The sequence below is a fragment of the Bidens hawaiensis genome, unplaced genomic scaffold (genome assembly GCF_021521415.1).
Source record: "Bidens hawaiensis isolate Kalapana, Puna unplaced genomic scaffold, B.hawaiensis_p1.1 tig00040333_1, whole genome shotgun sequence".
Taxonomy (NCBI): domain Eukaryota; kingdom Viridiplantae; phylum Streptophyta; class Magnoliopsida; order Asterales; family Asteraceae; genus Bidens; species Bidens hawaiensis.
Genome location: NW_027505661.1, coordinates 117,086 through 132,718, shown reverse-complemented (window position 1 = coordinate 132,718; position 15,633 = coordinate 117,086). Strand labels below are relative to the sequence as shown.

Sequence of the window (15,633 nt, the reverse complement as noted above, 5' to 3'; positions counted from 1 at the left end):
AACGAAAGTGCGGGTACTAAACATGTACAACACCAAACTTGTTGAATAATCAGAACTGGAAATAACATATTTTTGTATAATATATGTTTCTGGAAAAATTTGAAGTTCTAGTTACAAGAGCATTTGTTTATTTAAACTATTCTTTTAACACACATCAATAAGAACAGACAACACTGGTTAACCGTATTGTCACTTTTGCAAATACAAGGCATCACTGTTTAAACAAGAAGCATTAAACTTTTGATATAAATGAAATGTGTATAATTTCTATGGTCATACAGTAACCCAAAACCTAACTGAAAACCTGAACTTTCAAAAAATGAAAACTTTATCGAAACCTGACAAATGAACCAAGGTAAGTGAAACTCCCGGAAGTTGAATTGTATACCTAAACACAAAACATCAATATTATTAAGTTATTTATGTACAAACTTCCCATAAATGGAAACTTTACTCATCGAGAACCAAATGCGTTGGAAAACACTTAGAATTAACCAGTACACAATACCAATAATGAATTTTACATTGTTCTTCGATAAATTATTGTTGATTAATATATATACTAGGCGTACTTGGTGATTTCTTGCATTGTGCAAGCTCATTGATTATCTTTCATATACATATTGCATACGGACTGAGGTGAGTTTCGTGCTGCCCTTTTTACTCAAACTTTTGGGCGGGATACATGCTGGTTTTACTTATGGTGTGATGTTCATCAAGACTTGTTTGGGTAGTACTATTTGGGAGACCCCCACGCACAGTGACACTATGTCGGGTAAACCACACTCAGGTCTGCTGACCGTTGCGGCATATGACCTAACGTTTGGATTATTGCTTGGCAGAGTAATAATCAGGGACGGGTTCTGTTCGGTTGTAAGTCGAGGAGAGGCTTATGATCGAATGCAGGATTGATTGTGGGCTTGATTAATACGCACCATGTTTTGTACTTACATGCACGCAAACTTGTGCACTTTTATAAATTAACTCTTCTATGCGTATGTGAGCTAAACTCACGAACTCACCAACTTTTTAGCTGACTCTTTTTAGCATGTATTCAGGTACCCTATGGATAGTGATTTGGATTAGCATTGTAATGAGCATGACTAAGGATACATACATAAGTCGAACAAGAACAATGAAGATTAGATGCCAATGTGATTAGTAGAACCCAACACGGATTTCAGCAGTGTCAGAGAAAAGAAGAGATAGTCGTGTAGTTACACCTTGTTTAAAATACATAGTACAAATATTGTAGCTTATCTTTATTAATGATATTCCGCTGCTTACATTGGTACCAATTTGTCCATAAAACGGTCAGGCTCCCATGGCAGGGTGTGACACAAAAATATTTTCAAGATAAATAATAAGAAAATAAGTTAAGGAAATAAAACCATTCCATGTTAAGAAAACAAGGGAATAAAAAGATTTCCTAAGGCAAGTCATCCCAAATGAAGGAAATAAGAAAAGAAAACCCATCCCACATAGAAGGATGGAACAAAGTGGAAGCCTTCCACATAGGTATAAATAAGGAAGATAAAACTCATCACACATGCAAAGTATGATAAATTTGGAAGCTCTTCATAAAGAGTAGAATTTCCATAGTAATATTCTTTTATGCCAAGCATGCACCTAGTGGTATTAGCAGAGGGTGCGGAGCACCCGACGCGCACGGGCATAGGCTCGGACTCGGGCGAGAACGAGGACGATGGAGAAGGCAACGCGGAGGAGAAGGGCGATGGGCGCAATGTGGTGCTTTGATGGTGCACTATTCACTTCGCACGCTCGCATCACCGCGAGCCGCTTGAGATCCGCCTTATTGTTTTTGGAAAATGGAAGAGAAACCAAAACGTGACAAGCAACCAAAAGACAAGGGACCAAAATTGAAAATTAGAATCTAGGAACCCATCGCGATACGCGATGATTCCCACAATAAGATAATCGTGATACGCAATAGTTCGTTGTGACTCAGCGACACATGTCGCGCTGGGGTAACACGTGGCAGACGCTAGGGCTGAGTCAGCATGCCACGTGTCATTTACATGCATGCGCGATACGGTACGGCTAGGGAAAAGGGTCCATCGCGTATCGCGATGGGACTCAATTTCAGCTATAAAAGAGAGGGTCACGACACTCCTCACCCTCACACCAAATCACTCTCTCTAAAATATTTTCTCTCTACCTCGTTTTGCGTGCATAGTCTCGTAGTACGTGCCAAGCTCCGAAGTTCTGATGATTTAAGCCCCGATACGTGATATAGAGTAGAAGTGATGCTTGATAAATCTTTAAATATCTAGCTCCGAATACCCGTGAGAGGTAGGGGTTCCGTCTAAGTTATTATTTTATTATTATAATAAATGTCTTAGACCATAGTCCGCGGTATAGCCGAACCTTGATTACAATTAAGCATAATATAACTTTTCTTAAGCAAAGGTTATAGTCAAAATGTTGTTTCTTCTTGGTTAAGAAATGTAAGCATGTACATACAAGGGGATAGTCAAAATAGTATTTCTTTATGATAAAGATAAATATAATATTCATATAAAAGGTTATAGTTAAAATAATGTTACTTGTTGAAGAAGAAACTCAGCATAGATGTTTCTTTCTGAAGAAGAAACATAGCATATAATTGGTAAATAAACAAAAGGACTAAAGGTCCAAATTTTTTATATAAACAAATGATTTTATCAAGTTTAAAGCTATACATAACAGGCTAAAGGTCTGAAGCTAGATCATCAATCTAGTTATTTATATAAAGGTTATTCTCGTACTATAGGTCTGAGGTAACAAACCAAGAAGCAGAAATCAGTATCAAAAATTGATCATAAACAGAAAAGGTGAATGCGCCCTAAACTTTTACAAACTAGTTTAGAGTCAGAATGTTTGCATAGGATCTACGAATTCTTAAAACCTTGTGTTACAATAATAAGAAACAGACACTCTGATTAAAAGTATACATGTGTCTGGATCCATTCATACATGGTGACTCGGAGTTCCCGAGGGCCATGCATATCATCAAGCATGCCTCTGGAAGTGTACGGGACGGTTTAAAGAAATGATATTGTGTATATGATTAACTGTACATGTACTTAAGGTAATTTTATCCTAATTGTGTTGTGTGCCTATTGAGTAGTCACAAAGGTATTATTGTTGGTTTCACAAAGGTATTGAAAAGATTTTACAACTGACTCGGCGTCATTCACCAGCTGTGTACTGACGTACTTTCTAACCCATTTACAGGAAGTCAGAAAGGTTAGAACAGACAAGCAAGACATGATAGAAGATTGAATATATAGTCATTAGATGCTATCCGGTGGCTCAGATATTTAATTTAAAAATACTATAAAGAATTACGTTCTCTAAAAGACAGGTATTTGAAGTATTAAATGGGTATCTAAACCCGAGTTTTCAATATAATAATATTTTATTCAGGACTTCTGCTGAAAAGAATATATTTCTCAATAAGCTTTATAAACATCAAACGGGTATTTTAACCCATTATTTTATAAAAGAATATTTTATATTAAAAGACTTCCACTAAAACAAACCTACAACTCTGATGTATTTATAAAACAGGTACCAACTATTGGTCACACGCCTAGGCCCTAAGTCGGGGTGTGACACTAGACCACATACACGTATACGATATCCACGTTAAGTACCTTGTATCCATAGCGAGACCACATTACCATAGCAACGCGTGCCCTAAACACAGTATAGCTTTAGTCCTTTATTGTGTTCATACACGTGCTTTCCTGTCCATAGCAACACACTATCATGGCCATAAAAGGAACGTCTACTAAAATCCATAGAAGGAACATTTGTCTATCATATAAGCACTCGCTTACTACCCACGAGCATTCATTATGTATACTGGTATAAGGTACAATGACATCCCTGATGTCCACGTCAAGACCTACTGATGTTCTTAGACAACTTAACATAAAAGAGTTAAGTATATTTACTATTAGTTTACCCATTTACTCACATATAAAACATATCTCGTTCATCCTTCATCTTCTTTCACGGGTATGCATACAACCCCAAAAACTTTTAAAGGTAAAAAGAGGGCTATAACTCACCTGGATCCTGAAGCGTTCTGAGTTATTAGTAATCCTTTTCTTTAATTGAACACGACTAACTATTTAAGTTGTTTACACATTAATAATCCATTTCTTAGACTAACATAACTAACTACACTAACTTAACTGAACTCTCATTAACTGTACTACTGGGGTAAGTTAGTTTTATCACTTGCAAATCAAGCTCAACTCCTACTCGCAGGTTAAGCTCAATTCTTCACTCGCAAGCTAACTACATTCACAACTCGCAAGTCTGCCAATTTGCATTTGCAAGTCTGCCTAATTTTCATTTGCAACTCTGCCCATTTGCATTTGCAAGTGTGCCCAAATTGCATTTGCAATTTTGGGCCAATTTGTATTTGCATGTGTGTCCAATTTGTATTTTCAGTTTTAGGCCAATTTGCATTTGCAAGTCTGCCCAATTTGCATTTGTATGTCTGGGCCAATTTGCATTTTCAAGTATGCCCAATTTGCATTTGCAAGTATGCCCAATTTTCACTTGCAAGTCTGGGTCAATTTGCATTTGCAAGTCTGTCTAATTTGCACTTGCAAGTCTTGGCCATTTTGCATTTGCAAGTCTGTCCAATTTGCATTTGCAAATCGGGGCCAATTTGCAACTCGTATTTTCTTCCAAATCTAATCCATATTTTTCCTAATCTTGCTTACATAAAGGTTGGGACTTTATTGAGCGTTTCATCCTGATCTATTGTCACACTAAATTCCATGCAAAATTGACTTCATTTACATTTTATTTTATGAATCGAACACTACTCGTTTTACCCTAACCGAACGGACCAACTAGTTTATTGTAATTTTTGCAACTTTAACACTTACCACAACCAGATCTAACGTCGTATCGATTTTATGGCAATCCGACATCAAATACGTAACCTTTTTAACTAAAACATATCTTTTCAAGGTCAGTTCGGATTTGGGTTTAGACATGGGTTTGATCTTGGTCTTTCTTCTTGATTGCATGACAACGAATACTAGATGATTCTTTCTTGTTCCTCTTGTTTTAAGATCCAGCTTTGGATGGTGAATGGAGAGAGAGTGTGTGTGTGTGTAGGAAAAAGATGGATTATGAGATCTAGGGTTTTAAGGAGGTTTAAGTTTCTTATATATACCAAGCCCATGGACCTCAAGCCCATTACCACCTTCAAGTCCATGTTTTAATTTCTAAGCCCATCACTCAACTTATTATTATTCAAAATAAATAAATAATAACGCATAGTAATAAAAATATTTTATTATAGTTTATCTAGAAAGACGGGATGTTACAATTCTACCCTCCTTATAAAAGGTTTCATCCTCGAAACCTGCTTAATCCTTGTAAAAGGAATACTTCATGTATTCACTTATCTTTGCACACATAGTCTCATCCATCCTTTAACCGCCTTAGCTTCCTATGCTATCTTTCTCAGTCACTGAGTGGGGTTCATGAGTATTAGTTGTTTAAGGTAGCTTGTCCATAAAGCCCTCGATGATATGCTTCATGTCCTGACTTAACAAGTCTTGTCTCGTCTTTTAAGGGACATTGTATTATACTATTCTAACACTATCGTTTACTTTAACTTATAAGGTCTTGCATCACGTGACTGTCATTCACACACAAGTCATTCATAACATAACTTTAATCCATAACATCATATTCAATCATTAGTCTAAATTGTAAATTTAAATAGTACGCACGAAATCATTAAGAGTCATACATGACATGAAACTTAAAACAAAACATCTTATTCTTCACTAGCGCTCGTTCATGTTGCTTCTTGAGTAAACTAACGAGTTCTAAGCATTCCTCTTATCTCCATCTTCTCCTCTCAGCTTCTTGCATTCTTTTGCCTTATAACTAGCAGCTCCACAATTGAAACATTGTGGTTGTTGTCACACCCCGACCAAAGGCGGCGGAAAACGCCGGGATGCGACGGATTGTCCATAAGCGCATGACACTATTTAAAGCGACAATATTTAACAACTCATTTCAACATCAAAATGTCACATAACAATATCCATAGATAATCATAAAAAAATATAGCAAATAAATATATTTTTCAATTTGCTAATATCCTAACGGTCTTCGTTACGTTTTCTCCAAACTCCATAATCAACCAAACGTCAAACCTGTAACATTGCATAAGATAAAGTTTATCAACACAAAGGTTGGTGAGCAATTCATAGTTTTGAACAAATATGTATATAATAAGATATGCCACAACTTGTATACGAAACAATAAATAAAAGCAATAAATTGGATAAAATTGAGGTCGCTAATAAGAATAGATTAGCGGCACCGTCTATAAGATAATACCAAATAGATTCGGATTTCATGAGGTCGTTAATAAGAATACATTAACGATACCGTGCTATAAGTGAATACCAGATAGTTCATGGATTTATGAATCAACCAACCAAAAGTGGTAAACACATAAGCATATACACATGTAAGCATAGAACACCAAATCGAGCATTTATTTAAGTAAAGTATACAATAAAGTTAGTGGTTTAAGGTTCAAGTATAAAACATTTAATTTGAATAAGTATGCAATATCACCCCCAAAACGAAATATGGAAAATGGGGTATGAAAGTACTCACATTCAAGTATAAAACTTGGTCGGTAAAAGTCAGGAAAATGGAAGGGCAGAGTCTAACGAACAAAGCCTAAATAAAAATTAAAGCCTTGTATTAGAAAGATTATTTTATGAAAACTTTAAAATAAAAGATAAGAAATGTAAGCATTTAAAGTTTAAGGTTTTAAAGTAACTATTTAAGAAATTATAATAAGAACCCTTTAAAAATGTAAGTTTGCTCGAAACCGTGTTAAAGTATCTAATCTTAATATCTCCTCAACCTATCTACTATTATAATAAAATAAGGTTTTAGACACATGTCAATCATACACAATCTCCTCCTTTTATTTTAACTTCCTATAATTGAGACACGTGGCCTCACAACAGTGTAGAATTTGACAGTTGAGTATTACAGTTTTACATATAGTCTCGCACCACATCTCTGTATTTTAGAATCCTTCCCACAACATGCAATTGAACGATTACACAGTTAAAAGATATGATTTTGACTCATTGAAGTCGAATTCCACCGAGAATGGGGGGGAATTGGTTACAGAAAGTCGTCTTCTTTGCCGGGTCGCGCCGAGCTTTTGTACGAGACCTCACTTTTCTTGACGCGGACTTTCCGTTTTTTTCATGTAACTACATATCATACAAATATGATGAATTATGATCGTGTTTGTGGATAAAAATGTTATATTTACCGCTTCTGGCGTAGGAGAAAGAGAAAATGCTCAAAGTAAATGTTGATATATTCAGCCTTTTTTTCTCCGAATTAGATGTTATAAATCAAGTGTTGCTTAAAGTTCACTCAATATTAATTTGATTGTACAACCAAATGACCAATCTGGAGTCATTTTGCATCGATTTTATAGAATACCCAGTTAGTTTCGATGCCCTCGAAAATATGAGTTTTTGAATTTGTGCTTGATTGTTGAGTTAATTTTGTGGATGCAATTGGTTTTTTTTGTTCTTTCCTTCTGTTTGTATAGACCTTATTTACAGACTTGGGGTTTAGTTTAATCTATTTGTATGACTGAATCAGGCTAATTCTTCTTTTTGTTGTTGCAGAATTGTAGCTTGAAATCACCCTATCTAAGGCATATCCCCTACATCTTCCTCTAACATAATTAGCTCATAAAAGCTCGTGATTGTAGGGGTGTGCATATAACCGGAACAACCGAATCAAAACCAAAAAACCCAAATAAACCGAACCGAAAAAACCAAACCGAATTAAAAACCAGCGGTTCGGTTTTAAACTTTAGCAAATACCAAAATATTGGTTTTGGTTCGGTTTTGTATATTGTAACGAACCGAAAAAACCGAACCGCACATATTAATTTTTTACTGAGTTTGACTGATGGACACCCTGGATCCTGTCATTTAACTGAGATGCTCCATTCTGCTGCTAACGTTGTTCACCGCCATTGTGTCCGTTACCCATCTGAGTCGTTCCACAACTACCAATATTTGGGATTTCCAAATTAGTACAATTAAGTAGTATTATTAATTTTGACAGCATTAAGCAGTGTCTTGACGAGAACTCAATAGTAAGCTTTCACTTTAATATCTGAAATCAATCTGTTCTTTCAGTCACCATGGCTATTGTGATATGGTTTTTCTTTTGTTATAGTTAAATTGAAGAAGGATATCTCATGTTCCATGCAATTGATGACCAAGACAAACAATCATGTGGCATTCAAAAGGTACTGTTATTGTGATTAGATCTTTTGTTTTCCTGGTTGTGATGTGAACCTGAATCAGACACTGAATACATAAATATAGATTTCTTAGGTTGTAAATTAAGCATTCAATTTAAGTTGTTCTGACACAGTTTTCAATTTTTAAATCTTACTGTGAAATTTTTCATTTTTTTTTTCAAAAAATAAAAATATACCTTTTTCAATCCTTAACTTATATGTGTGTATATTTGTTCAATGACTCAATTTTTTTCTACCAACTGCACTCAAATTATAACTTTGTTTTCTTTTTAATTTTTTTTGGTCGTTTTTTATTGGGGTTTAGATTTATTTATCTGAAATTGATTGAATTAAGGAAGGTAATTTAATGAGTTTTTAGGTACTTGAGATAGTATTTATAAGTTAATCAAACAAGGGCATTTTTGTCATTTAACATATTTGTCCCATCCCCTTTTTAAAAACACTCAAGAACACAATTTTATAATACTCCCGGTAATTTGTTAACGGAAAGAAAAAATATTTTTAAAATCTGGTCAAATTTCACCCGTTAACGGGTCATAATTTTGTTCCATTAACTGGCCAATTTTGTATACGTAATTGGCCAAAAAAGGTTTTCACCAATAGGTTGGTATTTGGTTTCTTTAACAGGTACACAATTGATTGGTTTTTTAACATATAATATGTGTTATCGCAACACGGTAGGTAACAACTACAAAGCCGATTGTTTTTTTTCATTGTCTATGTTTTTAGATACCTCAATGTATGTGATTTTTCCATTCCGTTCACTCCTCATTGCTGATTTTTGCAATTTTCGTTTATTTGTGTGAATATTGTTTTTTTTTTTTGCATTACAGGTCCAAAAGAATGATAATCTTGATCGTATAGTGTATTAATATATATGATTTGAATGTATTATAATGTTACAGGACCCAACTAATCAAACGGTATTGACAATTGCATGGTTGAAGAACTCAATGGGACTAATAACGAGCAGGGCTGATGCAAGCAAAACGTATAGCTCCAGATGTTAAATCGATTTCTTTTCTTTTCTTGTAGAAAGTTGACATAGTCATACTTATGAATGAATCATTTTGATGTTTTACTAGGAGCAAATGTCATTCTTGCAGTATCTCTTGTAGTTGCAAAGCAGGAGCTAGCGTAAGAAATATTCCCCTTTACAAGGTAAGTTATGTTATAACTTTATAAAGGATCTAATTATTTAATCTTTTGGCGGTTATCAATATCAAGTAAATTGATATGTTTGATTTGGAAATTGTGTGCAGCATATTTTTAAACTTTGGTAAGTGTCATTACATTCCAATGTAATGAAGACAAGAAATGGTGTGGCTTGGCTGCCCAAGTGATATTAGTGCTTAAAGACTACCCAAACCTTTCACATTTCAGTTTTTTAAGTAAAAATAATATGTAATTTTAAACGGGACACTGTTAAATATAACTCATATTTCTTTTTTATAAGTTATTCATAATTTCAAAATGTTCGGTACTCAGGCCCGTGTAGCATACGGGTTATAACCTAGTGTTAAGTATAAGGTGGGTAAAAATGCAAGAATGCAAGTCCCTTTATAATAAAGATACTAAAACGGGTTTTAACGAGTGTTCGGGTTGTTGGTTCGGGTCTTTATAATTGGTCAAACCCAAAGTCAACTTTCCAAAATATTAAATGGTATGAGATAAGTCATAAAAATATAATAACACTTAACCAAGTATGTAGTTCTTTTATTTTGGAACTAACAACGCACGTTAAGCGAGTGTTCGGTTTTGTCCTTCAAACTTTGTTATAAGATCAAGTTGGATTCAACATTCCAAGTACTTTAATAAAATATTTAAAATCAGCTTGTAAAGTATTTTTAAATAAATATACAAGTCTTGATAGCTAGAAACACACTTGTGTGCCTTAAGCGAGTGAAAATCGGTTTAGTTCGGTTTGGTTCGATTTTGATCTCACAATAAGTTCATAGATGGTTTCCACATGCTCAAATATCAAAGAACTTGTATAATATATTATAAATGAAGATACTTAAGTTTTACAACCTAAAAGTTAACAATAAAGTCTTTAAACGAAACTTCGGTTTTCGGTTTGGATCTTGGTTCAGGTTAAGACCGAGGTAATAATCTACAAACCCATAACCATAGAACTTATAAAAATGATTTTAGAAACTTAAATCTAACAATAAGCATGTTTAAACAATTATTTAACAAAAACTAGTAAACAAATTTTGGTTTACGGTTTAGAGCTATTTACGGTTAAACCGAGGCTAGACTCTTCAAACCCATAACCATGGAACTTATGAAAATGATGTACAAACTAAAATGAGCAGAAGTTAAACATGGTTAGTATGTATAAACAAGTTATATATATATATATATATATATATATATATATCAAGGACACGAAGTCCTTCATGTAGCCTTGCCTTACAAGGCCCGAAACTTAGCCAACCGAGGTCTGATAAGTAACCACCAAAGGGAAGAAGGAGTGTATATATATATATATATATATATATATATATATATATATATATATATATATGTTGTGCCATATGCTTCAAATATTAATTTATACTAAGATAAACAAATAAAAATGAAAAACTTCATTAGTTTGACTTTGAAACTCAAACTCGACATAAACATGAAAATAACCTTGAAATATCTTTGAATTTGGGTGAGGGAAGAGTTTATGAGCAGGGATTAATGTGGGAGAGGGTTGGGTATTTATAGGATGAGCTTAGAGGGGCTAAACAAGTGATTTAGAGGGTAAAAACCGGACTTTGGATAATAACACAAATAAGAAAACACAACATGCAGCATCTGGTCTGATGTGCATCGCAATACGCGACCGTGAGAGGCTCCCCCCCCCATCGCGTGGCGCAATGGGGTGGTGGCTGGCATATATTTACAACTTTCAAAAATGACAGTTTGGCCCCCGAAGTTCGTTTCAGGTAATTTTAACGCGTTTTAAAGACCGAAAAGGATGTTTTCAAGAGCCAACAAGTGTAAAACAATATTGTAACATAAAAACCATCATTTTGATTACATCATAAGTTTCGGTTTAAAAAACGGGTCGGTTTACATAGTAAACAAACATTAAACGAATACAAACGAGACCCGAATTTGACGAATGTCACAGTATCCCCTACTTTAAGAAATTTCGTCCCGAAATTAAGACGAAGATGATGATGCAAACAAGTGTGGATACTTCTCTTTCATTGTGTTTTCTCATTCCCAAGTGAATTCGCGCCACGCTGTGATTTCCATCGAACTTTGACTAACCGAATACGACTCCGCTTGGTTTTCTTCTCGTTGTGATTCATGATCTCAAGGGGTCGTTCAACCAAGATCATCGACTCGCCGACATGTACTTCATCGAGAGGTATATGGAGATTACCCTCGGCTAAGCACTTTTTATGATTCGAAACATGGAAAGTCGGATGAACACCGGCAAGTTCTTGCAGTAGTTCGAGTCGATAAGCTACCTTCCCAACACGTTCAAGAATTTTGAAAGGACCAACGAAACGAAGAGCTAGCTTACCCTTCTTTCCAAAGCGGACTACCCCCTTCCAAGGAGATACTTTTAGAAGGGCAAGATCATCAACATTAAATTCGATTGGTTTTCGCCGTTTGTCGGCGTAACTCTTTTGACGACTTCTAGCGGCTAGGAGGTTCTTACGGATTTGATCAATGACATCGGTGGCTTCTTGGACCATTTCAGGTCCCGTGATTTGAGCTTCACCGATTTCATTCCAACTAATCGGGAAACGACATTTGTGACCGTAAAGAGCTTCAAAAGAAGCCATCTCGATACTAGAATGATAACTGTTGTTATACGAAAACTCGATGAAAGGAATGTGAGAGTCCCAATTTCAATCAAAGTCAAGAACACACGCTCGTCGCATATCCTCGAGTGTTTGAATGGTTCGTTTGGATTGACCGTCCGTTTGAGGATGATAAGCGGTGCTAAGATCGAGATGTGTTCCCAAGGTTTTTTGAAGGGATCGCAAAAAATGAGAGGTAAAACGAGCATCGCGATCGGAGATGATAGACAATGGTAAACCGTGTCGGCACACAATTTCCCGCACATAGATTTGAGCAAGCTGCTCGACAGAATACCTCTCTCGGATCGGAATGAAATGAGCAGACTTGGTTAAACGATCAATAATCACCGAAATACTATCGTTTCCTTTTTGGGTGTTGGGTAGTTTACTGATAAAGTCCATAGCAATGTCTTCCCATTTCCACACGGGAATCGTTGGTTGCTCGAGTAGACAAAATGGTCTTTGGTGTTCGGCTTTGACTTTTGAGCAAGTAAGACATTTAGATACAAACAACGTTACGTCCTTTTTCATACCCGGCCATCAAAGGTAGCACGAAGATCGAAATACATCTTATCTGCACCGGGATGAACAGAATACCGTGAATTATGAGCTTCGTCGAGTATACAAGTACGAAGATCATCGCGATCAGGAACCCACAAATGATTAAGAAACACTACAAGAAAAGTGAGAATTAGCGGCGACACTTTTAGCGGGGACATATCAAATGTGGCCGCTAATGCTCCTTATCTGGGTAAACAATCAGACTTTATATTCTGGCCGTTTATAAGAAATGGATCTAGTGGATGATATTTCATCTTCCCTCCACCACGGCTTTCTCTCTCTGTCTTCTCTCCTTCCCTCCGACGAACACCACCGCGTCTGGAGTTTCTCCCTCTTTCCCTCCACCGTTGCTTAATACCAACTCAACCACCGCAGCTGCTTTATTCCGACGACAACCAAACTACAAGTAAGTCCCACATTTGGGGGTTTTAGCCAATACATGTTAATTTAGGTATAATAGATGTTTATATTTCGGATTGTAGATTTAATACCTGTTAATTTTGTTGTTTTTAGGTTTAATACATGTTAATTGTTTGGTTTTTAGGTTCTGTACATGTTAATTATGTGGATTTTAGGTTCTGTACATGCTAATTTTGTGGTTTTTAGGTTTAATACATGTTAATTTTTTGGTTTTTAAGTTCTGTACATGTTAATTTGTAATTTTAGTCTAAACCGAACCCGAATTCGAGCCCAGATTTTGTGTTTGTGTGTATATGATGTATGTTTTATTGTTTAATAGACGAGCCTATGTACAGTTTGTGTATATAAAATGATAATAGTCTAAGTGAGCTGAACCTGAGCAACGGTTGGTTCTGCTAGTGGCCCACTCGTTTAGCTAATATCTGAACCCGAACTGGAATTTGGTTGTCATTTTAGTCCCTACATATTGCATTTTGAACGGGAAATCAGTAATGAGGTAATGAATTTAGTGTTTTGTTGTCATAATTTAATCGAACTTACAATTATTTTAATTAGATATGGGAATTAAAGAAAGGCAGCAAGTGTTCCTTAGCTCTTGCAAGATAGAAGTGGGAATGTAGAAGTTGCAGTAGCAGGTTGTGGTTAAACGAGCCAAGCTCGAGCCTAGTCAAGCTCGGTCTCGGCTTATTCCTCTTGTTCAAAAAGGCTTATCACTGTAAGTACAATTATGCTAATCATATACTAATTCAGGACGGGTCTGTTGATAATGGTGAAAAATTGGTGGGGTGCAGAATAAAAGTTTGCTTTCCTTTAGATAAAGTATAAATATCATTGCACATAGTTGAGATTAATTAATATGCGCAGTACTTTTAAGTAAATATTTTTTGCTGCAGTTATAAGAAAGGAGTTGCGAAATCCTTTGATAGTGGATTAAAGAAACACACGGTCCAAGTTGTCAACTAGCGTTTTATATATACTTTGACTAACATTGACTAGTGTTGGTTAGCATTTATTGCTGTATCGTTATAGGTATTATATGATGACGCTGATGAAGAACTCATTGACCTCATTGGGGGCCGATGGAAGTTGTCTGAAAATGTGTCTGCTACACCTGATTCTGTATGTATCACTCCTACTATTTACTAATTTTTTTAATAACTAATAGTTTTACATTTCCATATTTATTTGTTGGTTATTACAAAACCCAATAGAAAATGAAAACTAACGGGTCAACTTGACCCAGTTAACACATCATGACACCTTTTTATTTATGGGTTAAAACAGTTTGGGTTGGGTAGTGTTGACCCGTTACAGATACAAACAACGGTTTATTGCATCATTACCTCCTTCCCGTCGTGCTTTTGCTGACGTCACAAGACCTGTGTTTACAGCCACAGGGTTTTACTTATGTGCAAAAAAGCATAAGGTATGACAACTTTGTAATTAGAAATATAAGCTTATTAATTTAACAGACACTAATATGTAATTACATTTACTTCCATAGCTTAAGGTGGACAACACTAAGTTGATTGAACTTTCTGGCACATCCGAAGATGAATTTTCAAGTGTAAGAATCAATTTAATAATATCTTCAAATGTCACTTAAGACATTAATTTACAGATATTGAGATAAGGTGCGTATCAATGCAGGTATCTACTTCCATGAAGAATCTTTGTCATGATGTTTTCGGGGTGTCTAAGGAAAAGAAAGATCCAAAGTCTGTTAAAGTAAACAGAGGTAACTAAAATAGTGTTACCATTTTCATGTTGTGTGTGTACAAGTTATCAATTTGATAAAAGTAATATAAACAAGATGAATTTTTGTAGATTTGTTGGATGTCTTACCCAAGTAACGACAAGATGATGATGGTGTATACCTTATTTACAGATTCGAAAGAGGCATCAAATAATGGAAACAAATTTGATACTGACGAGATATGGACTAGTTAATTTTATGTTTTAAATATTTGACTTGAAACAAAGTGTTTGTGGTATGCTTTAATTGTTTCTTCTATGTTTGTATTACACAAAATGTTTATATATATATATATATATATCCATTGGTTGCGGTTTGTATTTGGACAAAATTTGAATATATTTGTAGTAGCTGCAAAAAGCTGGAAATACCGAAAGCCCAAAAAAACGCGCAAAAAAAAGTATTAGCGACGAAAATTGTTGCAATAGCGGCGACAAAGTCGTCGCTAAAGCCCACCGGAGCTGGCAATCAGATTCTGGCCACAGTTGACCATTAGCGAAAAAGTCGTTGCTAATGCTCTAAGTTGGACCATTAGCGACGGAGAATTAGCGGCGACACTTTAGTGGCGACATGTCGCCACTAATACTATTAGCGACGATTTTGGGGTCTTTAGCGACGACTTTTGTCGCCGCTAAAGTCACTTCTTGTAGTGAAAGTCGGGTTTGGTTTTGAGTTAAAGTTCGGCTCCAAAAGACATTTCGGCATACATGTTA

The 15,633-nt window shown here is 35.5% G+C and overlaps 1 protein-coding gene and 1 long non-coding RNA gene across 2 annotated transcripts; both read left to right on the top strand.

Annotated features, from left to right (window-relative positions):
* The first annotated feature begins 7,320 nt into the window (after positions 1–7,320).
* LOC143614559 (uncharacterized) lies at positions 7,321–9,507 on the top strand. Its single transcript, XR_013150308.1, has 3 exons — positions 7,321–8,356; positions 9,277–9,362; positions 9,457–9,507. It is a non-coding gene; the product is annotated as an uncharacterized LOC143614559 (long non-coding RNA).
* A 2,865-nt stretch (positions 9,508–12,372) lies between these two features.
* LOC143614558 (origin of replication complex subunit 6-like) lies at positions 12,373–15,201 on the top strand. Its single transcript, XM_077087963.1, has 7 exons — positions 12,373–12,379; positions 13,289–13,293; positions 13,800–13,879; positions 14,479–14,590; positions 14,669–14,731; positions 14,815–14,902; positions 14,992–15,201. Exons 1-7 carry the CDS (start codon positions 12,373–12,375, stop codon positions 15,015–15,017), a joined length of 381 nt encoding a protein of 126 aa, XP_076944078.1. The 3' UTR covers positions 15,018–15,201.
* The last annotated feature ends 432 nt before the right edge of the window (positions 15,202–15,633 follow it).